The following is a 17,153-nucleotide window of genomic DNA, read 5'->3' on the forward strand; positions in this document are numbered from 1 at the left end:
TGTCTGATTTTGGTGTCAGGGTAATGCTGGCCTCGTAAATTAGTTGAACGCTCAGAAGTATTCCCTCCTCTTCAATTTCCTGGAATATTTTGTGTAGAATTGCTATTATTTCATCCTTAAATGTTTGATAGAATTTCTCAAGGAAGCCATCTGGGCCTGGAATTTTCTTTGTGGCAAAGTTCTAAAATGCAGATTAAATTTCTTTAATAAATATAGGACTATTTGAATTATCTATTTCCTCTTGAGTAACTTTTTTAAATCTGTAGAATCTGTAGTGGAGTCACTTCTCTCATTATTGATATTGTAATCTGGGTATTCTTTCTTGTTCTGATCATTCTAGATAGAGAGATATCAATTTTATTGATCCCAAAGAATCAGTTTCAGTTTTCATTCATTTTCTTCATTGCTTTTCTATTTTCTATTTCATTGATTTCTACTTTGTTCTTTATTATTTCCTTTCTTCTGCCTGCTTTGAATTTAATTTGATCTTTTTCTGGTTTCTTGATGTAGAAGCTGAGGTCATTGACACTGGGACTTTCTTTTCATTTTCCTATTTATTTATTTATTTATTTATTTATTTATTTTTAAATTAAAGTTTATTGGGGTGACAATTGTTAGTAAAGTTACATAGGTTTCAGGTGTACAATTCTGTAACACATCATCTGTATATCACGTCTGTTCACCACCCAGAGTCAGTTCTCTTTCCATCACCATATATTTAATCCCTTCTTTTCTAATATAGGAATTTTAGTGGTATAAATTTCTCTCTATGGACTGCTTTAGCTGCATGTTTGCATACTTTGATGAATAGTGTTTTCATTTAGTTCAAAATACTGTCTAATTTCCCTTTTGATTTCTTCTTTAATCCATGTGTTATTCAGATGTTGATGTAGTTTCCAAGCATTTGAGAATTTTCCAAATATCTTTGTCATATTGATTTTTCATTTAATTTTATTGTGGTCAAACAGTGCTCTTTCTATGAGTTGAATCACTTGCTATTGATACCTGTTTTATGGCCCACCAAACGATCTATCTTAAATGTTCTGTGTGCACTTTAAAAGAATGTATGTTATGCTGTTTGGGGGTGGAAGGTTCTATAAATGTCAAACTGGTCAATTCATTGATAGTGTTGAAGTCTTCTGTATTCTTCCTGATTTTCTGTCTGCTCATTCTGTTAATTATTAGAGAAATATTGAAATCTCAGATTATAAGTGTGGATTTATCTATTTTTCATTGCAGTTCTGTCACATTCCTCACACCACTGGCTGTCTAGTCCAGAAAGGATTTCCCTTTCCTCAGAATTTTATGTATCCCTTCAGCTATAGCTGCCAGTAGTGAAATAGGCTTACCTGGGGGGCAGAGCTGGAAGAGAAAGGTAAAAAGAGAAAAAAGCCAGGGGATTTCCCCTATTCTTTCAATCCCATATGGAATCTCCCTCCCGCATCTCATTCATACTCTAACCAGAAAGAAAAGATTGTCTTACGTATATGTCTTCCTGTTTGTCCCTGGTGCGCAGTTCCATGATTTGGATTTCCTTTGAGTTCAGGCTGGGAGTTTGGGGAAATAAAAAACAACAGGAAATGTACCACTGAATCGGTTGTCCTTCGGGTTCTGGTTTCCTTCCACAATTTGCCTGCTATTATTTACTTTTCAGAGTCCTCAGATTGTTGCTCCATTATTGTTTCTAGGGTTTTCAGTTACATTCAGGGACTTTAGTTATATCATTTAAGGTGGAGTGTGCTTACTCCATCTTAAGCCAGAACCAGAGCCTTTTCATTTCATTATATTTTGTATTTTTCTGTCTGGAGAGATGATGTTCAAAATCTTTAATAATTAGTATGCCATAAATATCAACCAACCAGAATAGACACCAGTCTGTTCAGAACAAACACTAAGTTTAAACAATTGATATGCATATATAGGTGCACAATGTCTGATAAACTGCCCTACCTGATTGTGGACACAGTTTCTATTTAATGTCCTTCTCCAATAGTAAAAGCAGACATGTAAGATGTCTGATGAGTTGTCTTATCCTTTGAACATGAGTGCTCTCTCCTGTGTGTTAACTAGCTAGATCAGCCTCTGATCTATCACTCAGGTACAATGAATTCTGATTCAAACATAACCCACACTCACTGCTCTAGTTTAGGGGCAGAGACCTCTTTTGTCTTCTGCTTATCAAATGTAGGAGATGGGAGATGGCCAGACTACTTGTACTGAATGAGATCCCACCCCACTCATTTAGATTACTGCCCCTTGGCACTTCTTTCTCCTTGTATCTCTTGTTTCTGTGCTTAAAACAGACCTGGAAACACTCTCATCTTTCACAGTTACCCTCCTACACATGCTCTGGGCTATAATTTCCTCAGTCCACTTACATCTAGTTTCTGTCTCCCATGAATTTCTTAATGTATCTCCTCAATTATGTTTTTTTGTTTTGTTTTATAATGCTTTAAGAATTTGTTCTTTTAAAAATACATTTGCTGTTATTTCTACACCACCTATGTTGTTATTTTAGTCTGAACTACCATCATTTTTTCTTTACTACTGTAATAGTGTCCTAACTTATTATTTCTGTTCTTGCCAACACATAGTCTATTGTCCATCTGATAACTGTAGTGCTCTTATTAAAACAAATCATGTATTTCCCCAAACTTGAAAAATATTTTTCCAGTGGCTTCCTATCACATTCAGAATAAACTCCAAAGTATTTATCATTTCTTACATGATCCTGCCTGAGTTTCTCTTTTCCTAATACTCTAACTCCATGTCCTCTCAACTGCTCCATTATTTATTCTGTTTCATCTATGCTGGGCTTTTTGCTTTAACATATTAAGAGTGTTTTCTTTGCAAGGCCTGTACACTTTGTCTTTCTTGAAGAAAGGGCTATAGATTTCTGCTTAGGTCAAAGACCATCCTACCTAAATACCCAGCCTTAACCTTCACAGTATTTATCACTGCCTGAAATCAATTATTTATTTACTTGTTTATTGTTGTCTCAGCTACTAGAAAATAGGTTTCATTTGAGCAGAGATTGTATCTTGTTCACCACTGTAGTCCTAGAACGCTTGTATATAAAAATTTGTCAGTATTTACTGAATGGAAGAATGAGCATATGTCTAGCACTTAGTGTGCTTGGGAAGGTATATGGCTGTGCCCTGGCCACATATTGATCCAGTATTCACTTATATTACTTATATCATGGAAAAAGTAAAGCAGTGTGAGAAATTTCTTGAATGTAGGTAACTTGTCAGACTGTTAACTATCTATTGAATTTGTGAAATGAGGCTCTTGAAATATGACTGTAAAACTGTGCCAGTTTAACCCCAGTATGGCCTTCTAAAGTTGGATGGTTATTTTCTGCTTTCCAGTATCGCGTATTGTATATAATTGAGATATTAATTGCTATATTTGGTCTTACTTATTGGATTTCTATTTTTCATAGTAATCTAGGAGTTCATTAATAGTAGGATCTTTGCGGGCGGCCAGTTGGCTCAGTTGGTTAGAGTGCATAACACCCAGGTCGCCGGTTCAATTCCCACATGGGCCAGTGTCAGCTGTGCCCTCCATAGCTAGAGTGAAAACAGTGGCTTGACTTGGAGCTGAGCTGCGCCCTCCACCACTAGATTGAAGACAACGACATGACTTGGAGCTGATGGGTCCTGGAAAAACACACTGTTCCCCAATATTCCCCAATAATAAGTAAAAAAATAAAAATAAAAAAAAAATAAAATAAAGGAGGTTCTTTGCCTCTAGCACATTGCCAGTGTCTCGCGTTTAGGCCATCAGATTGATGACAGAAGCTCATCAATTCTAAGAATTCTGGTTCTATATTTTGGGAATCATGGGTTACTTCATCAGAATTGTTTTTTGTTGTACTAGCTCCATTTTTCGCATCAAATGATTTTTTTCATTAGAGGTCATCTATACATAAATTGAATTTATTTGATTCTAGATATTAAAGAAGTGCATGAGCCAATGTAATATGGTTGAAACCCAATTTTGATTTACTTTTACAAAGATCACATTGTGCAGGCATTAGGCTCTGATATACAAGGTGTATTGGTATAATAATGCTCATGACTAGCTCATTCTGGAAGACTGGGCAAGTGTTTGGCTTTTCATGACTCCCATTATTTATAGCCAGTTTTATTTGATTAATATATGCTGGTGTGTCTATAGTAATAATGTACTAAAATGTCAAATATGCTATCTTCTGATTCTTTTTTTGGGGGGGAGGGGAACAGGACTTTATTGGGGAAACGTGTGTACTTCCAGGACTTTTTTTCCAAGTCAAGTTGTTGTCCTTTCGGTCTTAGTTGGGGAGGGTGCTGTTCAGCTTAAAGGTGTCCTTTCAGTCTTAGTTGTGGAGGGCACAGCTCAGCTCCAGGTCCAGTTGCCATTGCTAGTTGCAGGGGCACAGCCCACCACCCCTTACGGGAGTCGAACTGGCAACCTTGTGGTTGAGAGGACGCGCTCCAACCAACTGAGCCATCCCGAAGCTCAGCGGCAGCTCAGCTCAAGGTGCCGTGTTCAATCTTAGTTGCAGGGAGCGTAGCCCACCATCCCTTGCGGGATTCGAGGAGTTGAACTGGCAACCTTGTGGTTGAGAGCCCACTGGCCCATGTGGGAATCGAACTGGCAGCCTTCGGAGTTAGGAGCACGGAGCTCCAAACACCTGAGCCACCGGGCCGGCTCTATCTTCTGATTCTTTTTCTGTCCTCGTAAATATGTAAAATACTTAGTAGAAATGAGATGTTCATGCTCTTGAAACATACACAAATTTTTCTTTAGTCTGGTAAGTTACAAAGACTTCTTTATTAAGCCAACAGTGTTTTATTATACAGAATGATAAGGAAAATAACATCCGTTGTATAATTTCTTTATCTCAGTGTAAGAGTATGTCTGGTATAGTGGCATCACTAATGTACAAAATTATTTTGTTGTATTAATAGTTTATCATTATGATAAAAAATCATTTAGCTTTCAACATAGATTGCTTTAGGAATAAAGAAAATAAACATAACATTTAATAATACATATGTGCCAGGCTCTGGGCTAAGTACTTTCACATAATGTTCATTTATTTCTCAGAATTGTACCATGAAGTAGGTACTATTTTTAGTAGGAGAATGTTTCAGGTTTTATAGTGGTCTGCGCCCAAAGTTTCATTCAAATTAGCCTTGATAGCGGCATGTATTTAGAGCCTTTCCATTCTGATATTTGAAATACGAATTTGTTGGTGGTTGGATAAGACCTGGAAGAAAGATCTGACCTTAAATGATAAATCCTTCTGAAGTATCTTTATTTCTAGTCCTATATTTCTTCAGATACTTAAGTTTTTGTTGATTATTCTTTGTGTAGCACTCTTTTTCCATAAAATTAAACTTGAAATTCACCCTCTAACCAACTTTTTCTTATTATCTTGGGGTGCTAGGGGTGTGTCACTGAACTCATACTGACATACGCTAGGTTATGTGTGTATTAGTTTAAATATTTTAATGAAGGTTCATAAATAGTTGGATAACAAAGGATGAGGAAGGAACCTGTTAGTAAAGCCTGGGGTAAAGTTATTATTGAGCAAATACATTTTTTGTTTTGTTTCATTTGAGGTGCAGGTTGATTTATTAAGTTTTGTTTCTAGTGAGAGATTGAGAAACTGGTTCCCACAAGGGGGCAGACTTAGACAACTTGAAAACTGTCACACTATGAACAATATTTATTTTAAATTCGTAGTTGATTTATTAAGAAAAAAGGGCAAATTACCAGGAGCTAGAAATGAGTAGAGAGAGAACTGGCTGACCACTCCATGAGTGGTACCATATATTGGGGTTATGCATCTACTTCTTCCCCAGTACATGCAGCATGCTTGGCTGTTGATGGGTGGGACCCCAGCTGTGGCTATAGTCAGATTGGCCTTGGTGAGTGGAAGTCCATATTGCCGAGCCCATGTATATCCCTCCCTGCTCCCGTGACCTCTTTGTTAACGAGCCCATTGGGCAAGGATAGAGCAGCTAGGTAAAGAGATTGACTGAATCCCCTAAACAGGTCATCCTATTTGCTGGGTTATTATTAATAGCATCTTCTCTACAGTTTGCTCTTTGGTAAGCATTCAGATGGGACATAAATTATGTCATACTCTGCTCTTTCAAAGAGGCCTATCCGTATACCTCTTCCTCCAATTTACTTGTCATCCGTTTTCTAATCATTCACTCCAAATCCCTGAATATCCAGTCATACCATTAAACACTGTCCACGAGTCAGTATAGAACGTACCTCTGTCACCTCTCCTTCCAGGCAAAATGAACCACTGGGTACCCTGTCTCAGATTTCTGCCACTGGAAGGGTGTCCCTTCACCACTGTCCTTCATGCCTACCCCAGAGTGGGGCTGTAGTGTTGTTGTTATCTGTGTGTTATCATGTAGGGCTCTCAGTAAACAGGCCTTGTTTTCCCCCTCCTGCAACTATGTCTGTATCCAGATCAAGTGATAAGAGGAGAAAGAAGAAAAAAGACTATGAGGATTTGCTTCACACCATTAGGGTCACAGTTCCTGGGCTCAGAGGACAAGATTGCATTCTCTCGGTTTAGGTACTTGCCCATTCACCGCTACCATCTCTGCTGCTGCTGTCATAGAGTTGCCTGGAGACTGGGATAGAGGCCAAAGGGGGAAAAAGAGGATTTCCACTCGTTTCTGAGACCAGTAAGGGCCCGCTTTCTTCTTCCTCACCAGAATGGTAGGGATTTTCTTTGAGCTTTTTCTTACCTGGTGTACACTTACGAGTTTTGAGCTGCCTTTGAGTCTAGGCTAGGCAATACCAGGGGAAAAAACATGGTAAACTTACCACCACTTCAGTGGAACTATATATATTCTGTACTTCTTTTCCCAATCTGCCTGTTACTATTTATTTTCACAGTCCTCAGATAGCTACTCTGTGCATCCTTTTTTGTTTGTTTTTACGTTTGTGTATTTACATTAAAAAATAGATTTTGTATTTTAGAGTAGTTTAGGTTCACAGTAAGATTGAATGGAAAGTACAGAGAATCACTGTCTGCCTCATGCACCCACACTTGCACAGCCTCCCCCACTGTTAACATCCTGCACCACAGTGGTACACTTGTTACAATCGATGAACCTGCATTGACACATCATTATCACCCAAAGTCCATATTTTACATTAGGGTTCACTCTTGGTGTTATATGGGTTTTGACAAATGTATAATGACATGTATCTACCATTACAGTATCATGCAGAATAGTTTCACTGCCCTAGAAATCCTCTGTGCTCTTGACTATTCATCCCTCTCTGCCCCAGTCCCTGGAAACCACTGATCTTTATACTGTTTCCATAGCTTTGCATTTTCCAGAATGTTAATACAGTTGGAATTATATAGTACATACCTCTTTCTGATTGGCTTCTTTCACTTAGTATTACATTTAAGGTTCCTCCGTGTCTTTTCATGGTGTGATAGCTCATTCTTTTTAGCACTCCATTGTCTGGATGCCACACAATTTATCCATTCACCTACTGAAGGGCATCCTGGTTGTGTCCAAGTTTGACCGTGATGAATAAAGCTGCTGTCAACATCCATGTGCAGGTTTTTGTGTGAATGTAAGGTTTCAACTCATTTGGGTAAATACCGAGAAGCTCAAATTGCTGGATTGTAAGGGAAAAGAGTGTTTAGTTCTTTAAGAAACTGCCAAACTGTCTTCCATAATGAATTGACCATTTTGCATTTCCATCACCAGTGAATGAGAGTTCCGTTTTGTTCTACATCCTTGCCAGCATTTGGTGTTGTTAGTGTTTTGGATTTTGGCCATTGTTATAGGTGTGTAGTAGTATCTCGTTGTTTTAATTTTGCAATTCTTTAATGACATATACTATTGAATATCTTTTCATATACTTATTTGCCATCTATGTACTTTCTTTGGTGAAGTATCTTCAGATCTTTTGCCTGTGCTTTACATTTTCTTGTTGTTGAGTTTGTGTATTTTGGATAATAGCTCTTTATCAAATGTGTCTTTTGCAAATATTTTCTCCCAGTCTGAGTCTTGTCTTATATTCTTGACAGTGTCTTTCACAGAGAAGTTTTAATTTTTAATGCAGTCTAGCTTATCAATTATTTCTTTCAGGGATTATGCCTGTAGGGTTGTATCTAAAATACGACTGCCATATCCAAGGTCATAAAGATTTTCTCCTATGTTATCTTCCAGGATTTTTATAGTTTTATGTGTTATATTTAGGTGTGTGACACATATTGAGTTATAATTGTTCTGTGAAGGGTATAAAGTCTGTTTCTAGTTCTTTGAATGTGGATGTCCAGTTGTCCCAGCACCATTTGTTGAAAAGACTATCTTTTCTCCATTGTATTGCCACTTCGCTCCTTTGTCAAAGTTCTGTTGACTGTGAGTCTATTTCTGGGCTCTCTATTCTGTTCCATGGATCTGTTTGTTCATTTCTTCACAGTACCACACTGCCTGCTTACTGTTGCTTTATAGTAAGTCTGGAAGTTCAGTAGTGTCAGCCCTCTATCTTTGTTCTTCCACTTCACATATTGAGTTGACTATTCTATGTCTTTTGCCTCTCCATGTAAACATTAGAATCAGTTTGTTGATATCAACAAAATAACTTCCTGGGATTTAATTGGGATTGCATTGAATCTAATAAATCAGGTTGGGAAGAACCAACATTTTGACAATATTAATTCTTCCTATCCATGAACACGGACTCTCTCTACATCTATTTAGAGCTTAGATTTCTTTCATTAGAGTTTTGTAGTTTTTCTCATATGTATCTTATACATAGTTTGTTAGAATTATACCTAAGTATTTAAATTCACAGTTTGATAATTCCAACATCCCTGCCATATGTAGGTCTGGTTCTGATGTATGTTTGTCTCTTCAAATTGTGTTTTTTGCTTTTTAGTACACCTTGTAAGTTTCTGCCGAAAAGTGCACATGCTAAACTGGGTAAAAAGAAGTGTGGTAAATAGTAATAGAATGGTAAGGCATGCAGGAGGGGAAGCATTCTCTAGGTCTAAGATTGGGTCTCAGTTTTTCAGTAAGCCTGTGCTCCTGTACTGTGCGCTCCACCTGTACTTCTCAGTTGGGGTTTTTTCCCTCCCTTTTAGGAAACTGGAAGTGAGCTCTATGTATTCTTTCAAGGGTTTATATTTGTATTCACTGGCAAGGGAAGTTGGAATAGGCTTATTCTGCCTCTCCTCAAACTAATCATGTTTTTCATATCTATATCCTTGCTGGTATTTGTAAACACTCATATGATTTGTGTCTTTATATTAATTCTGTTATGTAGAACAGGGAATATTGGGGGCTGAAGCCTTTCCCACATTGTACATATTCATGTTCCCTCTCCAGTGTGAATTCTCATGTCTGTAAAGTCTAAAGGGACCATTAAAGCCTTTCTCACATTCGTTACACGTATACGGTTTTTCTTCTCTGTGTGTGCTCACTTTTTTCCCATGGTATGAGAGTAACTTCTGAAAACGTACCCACAGTCATTGCATTCATAGACTTTCTTCCCAGGATGTACTCATGTGTTCAGTAAGATTAAATACAGTCCCTTTTGAAAGCTTTTCTGACTTCATTATAGTCATAGTGTTTCTCTCTTGTGGGTATTCACATAGGCATTGTGAGCTTAATGTTCCTACTGAAGGCTTTTTCTCAGTCATTCCTTTGTGGAGTTTCTCCCCAGTGTGGATGGATGCTCTGATGAGCAGTAAATGAGTGATCCCACTGAAGGTTTGCTGTTAAGTCTTTGTGTTCATAGAGTTTCTTCCCAGTATTCTCTGTGCACCACAAGACTAGAGATGTTTCTAAAGAACTTTCTGCATTGATTACATTAATAAAGTTTGTCTGCAGTGTGAGATCTCATGTACGTTTTGGGGATGGCTATAGACCAAATGCTCTCATGCTCTAAAATTATTTGAAGAGTTTCTTTTCATTTTGAAATCTCCCATGTCTCTAATGGGGATAATGGTTACTGAAGCTTTCTTACCATTCTTACATTCATGATTTGTCTCTGATTTCTCTCTTGCAAAACAAGATCAGTGCTCCTTCTAAAGGCTTTTTTGCATAGAATTCATCTCACTAAGATTCCCTTCAATTTGCATCTCATTGATGCAGACAGTAGGGAAAAGCTGAATTTTCCCTCTCTGATGCCTGCTCTCACTGCTTTTCTTCAACTGTGTCTCGAGATCCTAGCCAGTGCATTAAAGACTTTAAAGAAAGATGTTCTTCTATGCTGAGACCATGCTTGAGAAGAGAACACTGACAGGATATGCTAGGGCAGAGCATCCCAGGCAGATGGAAGGGCCAGATCTGGGCCCCGCAGAAGACTAGAGGCCTGAGTCAGCTGTGCCACCCCTGCCCACCCAGAGGCTACCCCAGTACCAGGTTTCAATCAGGCTGAGGGGCAAGAGCAATAAACAAGCTAGAGAAAAAAATCCCTATTGTTATGATGCTTTCATTCTAGAGGAGTGAGACAAATTTAAAAAGCAGGTAATTTCAGGTAATAAGTGCTATCAAGACAATAAAATAGGATTATATATGATAGAGAATGAGAGGTAGAGAAAAGAGTGGAGGATAACTTTAGGTTAGATCAGTCCGGGTAGGCCTTTCTGAGGAGGTGACATTTGAGCTAGGACCTTATAAAGACAAAGGAGAGCCAATTTTGCAAAGATCCTGGGACTGAGCATTTTAGTTAGAAGAAACAGGCAAAGGTCATAAATTGGGAATAAACTTGGCCAGATCAAGGAACTGAAAGGCCAGTGTGACAGAAGCATTGTGAATTGACGATAGAAGCGGGAAATGATGAAGTCAGAGAAATTGGGAGGTGTGATGAGGTCAGAGAATTAAGTAGGTGGGACCACATTGTGTAGAGCCTTATAGACTATAATAAGGATTTTGGTTTCTAATTATCTCCTTCTAATTTTGTGATTCTGTATTAATTATTAAACTTTCTCTGCCTCATTTTTTGATTAATACATGAACTTGTGAGAATGGTGCAGAGTCAGAGTGGAATAAATCTTGCCTTGAAACAATATTAGAAATAATCTAGGCCAAACACCCGTGTTTCAGAAATATATGAAAGCCCTTTGACAAATTATGCATTGTTATTATGTACAATATGTTTGACATGATTACACTTATTTTGGGGGCTAGTTTATCACCTATACTATTTTTTTCTCCATACTTTTTTATTTTATTTTTCTCTATACTTTTAAAAAGTAGACTTTCATTGAAATAAAATATGCAATCAGAAAAGTTTGCAAATCATAAATGTACATACAGTCAGCATATTATCACAAAGTGCTTTAGGACTTTTTAAGTCAGGTTTATTGAAGTTTATATACAGTAAAATTTGCCCCTCTTAAGTATATAGTACCATGAATTTTTACAAACATAGATGGTCAGGTAATTACCAGTAAAACCAAGTATAGTTTATTTTCATCATCATATAAAGTTCCATCATACCCTTTTGTAGTCGGTCCCTTTTCCCCCAACTCCAATCCTTGTCAACTGTTACTATAATATTTTTTAGAATATTCTATAAATGAAACCATATAGTCTGTAGTCTTTTGATTCTGGCTCTTTATGCTTTAATGCTCTTGAGGTTCATTCTTTTTTTTAATTTCTTTTTGCATATGTCAGTAGTTTATTTTATTGCCAACTAATATTCAATTGTATGGACAGAGAGTGCCAAAAAACATATACAAATTTTAAGAAAGGGAAACTGTATTAAAATTATAATACTCTATATATACTGATAATAAAAGATGAATACAGTCACATTTGACTTCTGCAATTACAAGAGGTGCTCAAAGTGGTTACCATCAGCATCCAGACACTTCTAATTTCAGCGAACTACTGCTTTAGCAACGTTGACCAAAGTGTCCACTTGTATACATGTTTTTAGCACTCCTGGTATATCCCACAATTTGTTTACCCATTCACAGTTGATGGACTTTTGGGTAGTTTTCAGTTTTGGGAGATTATGAATAAGTTTACTGTTTGAATGGGGGGGAGCAATGTGTCTTCATTTTGGGGGGGTAAATGTCTAAGTATTGGATTGCTGAGTCATATGGTAAGTTTATATTTAAAATGTCAAACTGTTTCCCAAAGTTGTACATATTGTTTGGTATTTCATCAGCAATATGTAAGTGTTCTAGTTCATCATCCTTCCTAGCACTTGGTTTTGTTAGCTTAATTTTAGCCATTTCACTAGGTGTGTAGTGACATCTTCTAATTTGTAGTTCCCTGATGATTAGTGATGTTGAGCATCTCTTCACGTGCTTATCTGACATACATATCTCTTACTTTGTGTAGTGTCTGTTCAAATCTTTAGCCTATTTTTTAAATTGGGATAGTTTCTTGTTATTAAATTAAGAGAGTTCTTATATTCTAAATAACAGTTCTTAATCAGATAAGTAGTTTACAAATATGTCTCTCAGTTGGTACTGGTTTTTCATTTTGTAACAGTATGTTTTGAAGAGTTAGAATTTTAAATTTTTGTGAATTCCAGCTTATCAGTTTTTCTTATATGGGTCATCTTTTTTGGGTCCATTGTAAAAAAAATTTTGCCTGACACAAAGTCACACAGATTTTTCTCCTATGTTTTCTTCTAGAAGTTTTGTGATTTTAGGCTTTACGTTAAGGTCTGTGATCCATTTCAATTTGATTGTCATATGTGGTGAATGAATAGGTTGATGTTTTTCAGGTGGGTATATAATTGTTCCAAATCTGTTTGTTGTAAAGATTATCTTTTTGACATTGAGTTGCCCTTGCACCTTTGTCAAAATTTGATTGGCTATATTTATGTGGGTCTTTTTCTGGACTCTCTAGTCTGTTCCATTGATTGGGTGTCCATTCTTTTGCCAATCCGTATACTCTTTGGATTACTGTCTTTTACATTTAGTCTTGAAATTAAGTACTGTGAGACTCCAGACTTTTTCTTTGTTCAAAATTGTTTTGTCTATCCTAAGTTCCTTTGTCTTTATATACAAATTTTAAAATCGGTTTGTTGATTTCTACCAAAAAAAACTGCCTACTGGGTTTACATTGGGATTGTTTCAAACCCGTAGATTGAGGAGAATTAACATCATGATAAGGAATCTTCAGACCCACAAACTCAGTATATCTCTCCTTTTAGGTCTTTAATTTCTTTTATTATGTTTTATAGTTTTCAGCTTACAAATATTATACTGTTGTACAGATTTTGTTAGATTTATTTCTAATTATTTCGTGTTTTTAATAGCACTAGTTTAATAATACTGGTTTTTCACATTTTTATTTTCCAAGTGGTCATTGCTAATATATAGAAAGACACTTTATTCTTGCATATTGACTCTAACCTTTGAGTTAGCCTAACTCACTTATTTTTTTCTAGAAGCTTTTTTTTTTTTTTTTTTGGTAGATTCCTTAGAATTTTCTTCATAGGCCATCATGCTGTCTTTTTACACTTCTCTTGGCCTGTTTCCTGCCTAATGGATGGACTTGTTATGAAACTGTTACCAAGTAACAGAGTGGTTGGTATAAGCCTTGATTTAAAAGGACACTTGGAATAATTTAGGCGAAACCCCTTTGTTTCAGAAATATGTAAGAGCTCTTTGACTTTAGGGGCTAGTTTATCACCATGCTGTGTTTTGTTTTATTTTTCTGTGTACTTTAAAAAAAATAAAAATTGTACTGAATTATAACATGTAAACTGAAAAATTTGCAAATCAGATGTATAGTTCAGTGAATTATCGTGCTGGTGGTTTTTGATTTATAAGTGTTATTTGTGGTTATTTATATAACATGAAAAATTAGAAGGCAGTTCTCTAGGTATTGCCTTAGGCTAAGGAATTTTTTATTAACTTAAACTTTAATATTAATAATCATCTATTAAATGTAAGACTAGTGATGTCTGAAATTTTTATTGAATCATAACTGCTCCTAACATTCCGTTTATGTGCATATACTTGATATCTTTGTCCTTTCTTAGTTCAACTTTTGAATATCTAATCACCAGGTGTCCAGCATAACTGAAATTTTTTCTGCCAAATTAGCAGTTTATTTTATTCTGCCGTATCTCTATCACATTATTTCAGTAACTTTTATTTGGTTGATCAAAGCAGGAAGCATGTTAGGGAGAAAAAAGATAGAAAATAAAGATTGAGTAATTTGGATTACCAGTAAATATTATCTGATATGCTTGGTAAATTGGATTCCCAATTTTTCACTTACTTCCTGTTACAAAATTATACATTCATTCCTTTTGCTATGCAACTTTTCAGTAGTTCCCACTAAAGGGTGCCAGCTGGAATGTCTTAGTGTGCTCCTCTGATTTTACTTGGCCTTCTGCATTCCTGTGATCTACCAGGAAAAGAGTACTCCCCATGTATTCACTGCCTCTTTGGTGACTAGGCTCAATATCAATGACACTTCAGAATAGTTCCGAAGCTGATAGTCCAGCTTAGATCAGCTGACCTATAGTCAGCCTGCAGACATCATGAGCGTAAAGGTAATGTTGTAGACTACTGAGATTTGAGGTTGCTCTTTACCCGAGAAAGATTGACTAATACAGTCAAATTCTGTGAACGCTTCCCAGTACTTTCCTTTAGTTGAAACATATATTTTTAGTTTTTTCTCTTAGTGTCAATGAGTTCAAGCACAATTTATGGGACAGAGAAGATGGAGGAAAATATTTTTAAGCAGAAAAGTAAACTAGGCCATCCAGACTGGACTAATTGCAGTATTATTCCTTAAGGAGTATTATTGGATTCTAAAATTATCAGCTAAGTTTTAACATTGGAACACTTCAAGTGAAAAGAGGCGCTTCACTAAATCAAATGCATTCTTCTAGATATATTGCTTTTAAAAACTCTAATGCTGATTTTGCTCAATAAAAGGATTAATCAGTGAATTATACTAATGGCATGCCTCTTTGTTTATAAACTTGTAAAATAATATAACTCCACATAAATCAGTCTCAAGTTTATTCATGAAAGCCCAAAGATTAGAAATCTTTATGAGAGAAAGAAACTTGAAAAATAGGTCTAGGATGTACAATATCCATCTGATCACAATACCAGAGAGAGGAAAAAGAACAGTTGGAAGAGAAGGATTTGTCAGCATAGTAAACGAAAGCATCCAGAGTCTAAGGAGAAGGAAAAAGTTAAGACACATCCTGGTAAAATTTCTAAAATCCAAGGATTAAGTAGTAATCTAGATTTCTACCAACAGAAGTTTTGGGAAAAGATAATAGTGGTCTGGACTACGGTAGTGGTAGGCGAAATGGAGAAAACGTGCAGATGTGAAATTTATTTTAGGTTGGTAATCTGCAGAACTGCTGATGCGTTTGTTGCAAAGGGATGTGTCGGGAAGAAATTAATAAAGATTGCTACTAGGCTTCTGGTTTGAATAAATATGTATGGTGTATATCAACATAAAATTGTTTTAACGTTCACCATTTTAAACATTCTAAAGTGTACAATTCAGTGGCTTTTAGTACATTTACAATGTTGTGCATCCATCACCCCAAAAGGAAACCCTGTACCCTCAAGCAGTCTCTCCCCGTTCCTCCCTCCTTGTAGTTCCTGGCAACTACTAGTTTACTTTGCATTTACCTGTTCTGAACATTTCCTATAAATGGAATCTTACAACATGTGACCTTTGGGTCTGGTGTCTTTCACTTAGCATGATGTTTTCAAGATTTATCATGAAAACTGTCTTTGTAGCATGAAGCAGACCATAATTCTTTTTATTGCTAAATAATATTCCATTGTATAGATATACCACATTTTGTTTATGTATTCACCAGTTAATGACATTGTTTCCACTTTTTGGCTATTAAGATAAGTTTTAATAGAGAAGGAAGAATCTTTTCTCACCAGCTCTTTTATTTCATCCTCTTCTAACAGGTGGCATCTCCACAGAAAGCGACTGTGCTTTTGAGCCAGACTACGCCGTCCCACCACTTCCAGTGAGTGAAGGTATGCAGCACATTCGGATTATGGAGGGCATGTCTCGCTCTCTTCCATCCTCCCCCTTACTCACACATCAGTCTATCAGTGTTCGGCTCCAACCTGTGAAGAAGTTAACTGGTAAGGACTTTACCTAAATTTAGTATGTTTAACAGGAAACCTTACAGTATGACACTTTAGGTCGTTATCAGATATGTTTTTGTGCATCTTTAGATTTTTCCGTTTTGGCCTTCCTAATGTCACAGACTCTTGGAGCGCCTACTGATTTTAATTTAGGGAAGGGAATTAGAATAGTACTCAGTTTGACAGATTGATATATTTATTTGCTAAATGATCCATCTGTTGTGGACATATTTTTCTAGGCTTTCCAGAAATTTCAAGTTTTGCCAGAATACACTGTTGTTCTGATTCTATTTATCAGCTTGCTCACGTCAGATTAACAGATGGAGATATTATAATTTTAGGATAATAAGAGCTTCATAGTTCAGCAAAGGTGCATCAGTCATATTTTTGCTTGAAATCCTGATTTGTGTATTTCATATCTATTTTTAAAAGATGATTTAGATATTTTCCTCTCCATTGTACATTCCTCAAACTTCTTAGGATAACTTACTATCATTCATAAATTGTGGATTGCACTGCCTTTAATATGATCTCAGAATATGTATTACCCATTCAGATCAAGTTGTTAGGTGTGAAACTGTGTCTTTAGTAAATGAACTTATTCTTTTATGCTTTTTCAGGGAAGAAATTTTAGTATGTTGAATGATACTATTGTGTGAAAATATGGGTCACTTTGTTAGATTTCTTTTAACATTATCAATCTATACCCTATGTCAGTAAGTTGACTCGTATTGATGGGTTATGAGTGCATGGAGGCAAAAAATTAAGTAATTCCCAAAGGCTATATTGACCACTTCCTATGTGTCTAGCATTGAGCTAGACAGTGGGAAGGTTTGATTGTCATATGACAATTTTAAAGAAAATAAGAGAAGAGAGGGGAAAATGGAATTTTTACTCTTCCATCTATTTCAAATGAAACTTTTACAATGTTTATAATTTTCATTAAAATAATAGTACTTCTTTATTCTGTACTTTCAAAAAGCATAAGTCATGCCTCTTATATTGCTTATTTTTTTAGGCATCTTCAAGTAACTGAGTGAAAATCTAC

At 36.2% G+C, this 17,153-nt stretch overlaps 1 protein-coding gene across 11 annotated transcripts in view; it reads left to right on the forward strand.

The window, feature by feature from the left end:
* Positions 1-17,153, forward strand: part of TANC2 (tetratricopeptide repeat, ankyrin repeat and coiled-coil containing 2) — a 341,550-nt gene that overhangs the window by 141,521 nt on the left and 182,876 nt on the right. For 7 of the 11 annotated variants that reach the window (XM_074320171.2, XM_074320170.2, XM_074320172.2 and 4 more), the window contains one exon: positions 15,920-16,102. In XM_074320171.2, coding sequence (XP_074176272.2) covers positions 15,920-16,102 — 183 coding nt within the window. The remainder of the gene's footprint in view (positions 1-15,919; positions 16,103-17,153) is intronic. The other 4 variants (XM_074320174.2, XM_074320179.2, XM_019732927.3 and 1 more) reach the window with 1 other exon arrangement.

This window comes from Rhinolophus sinicus, chromosome 12, assembly GCF_057876585.1.
Source record: "Rhinolophus sinicus isolate RSI-liver-muscle chromosome 12, RSI-T2T, whole genome shotgun sequence".
Classification (NCBI taxonomy): domain Eukaryota; kingdom Metazoa; phylum Chordata; class Mammalia; order Chiroptera; family Rhinolophidae; genus Rhinolophus; species Rhinolophus sinicus.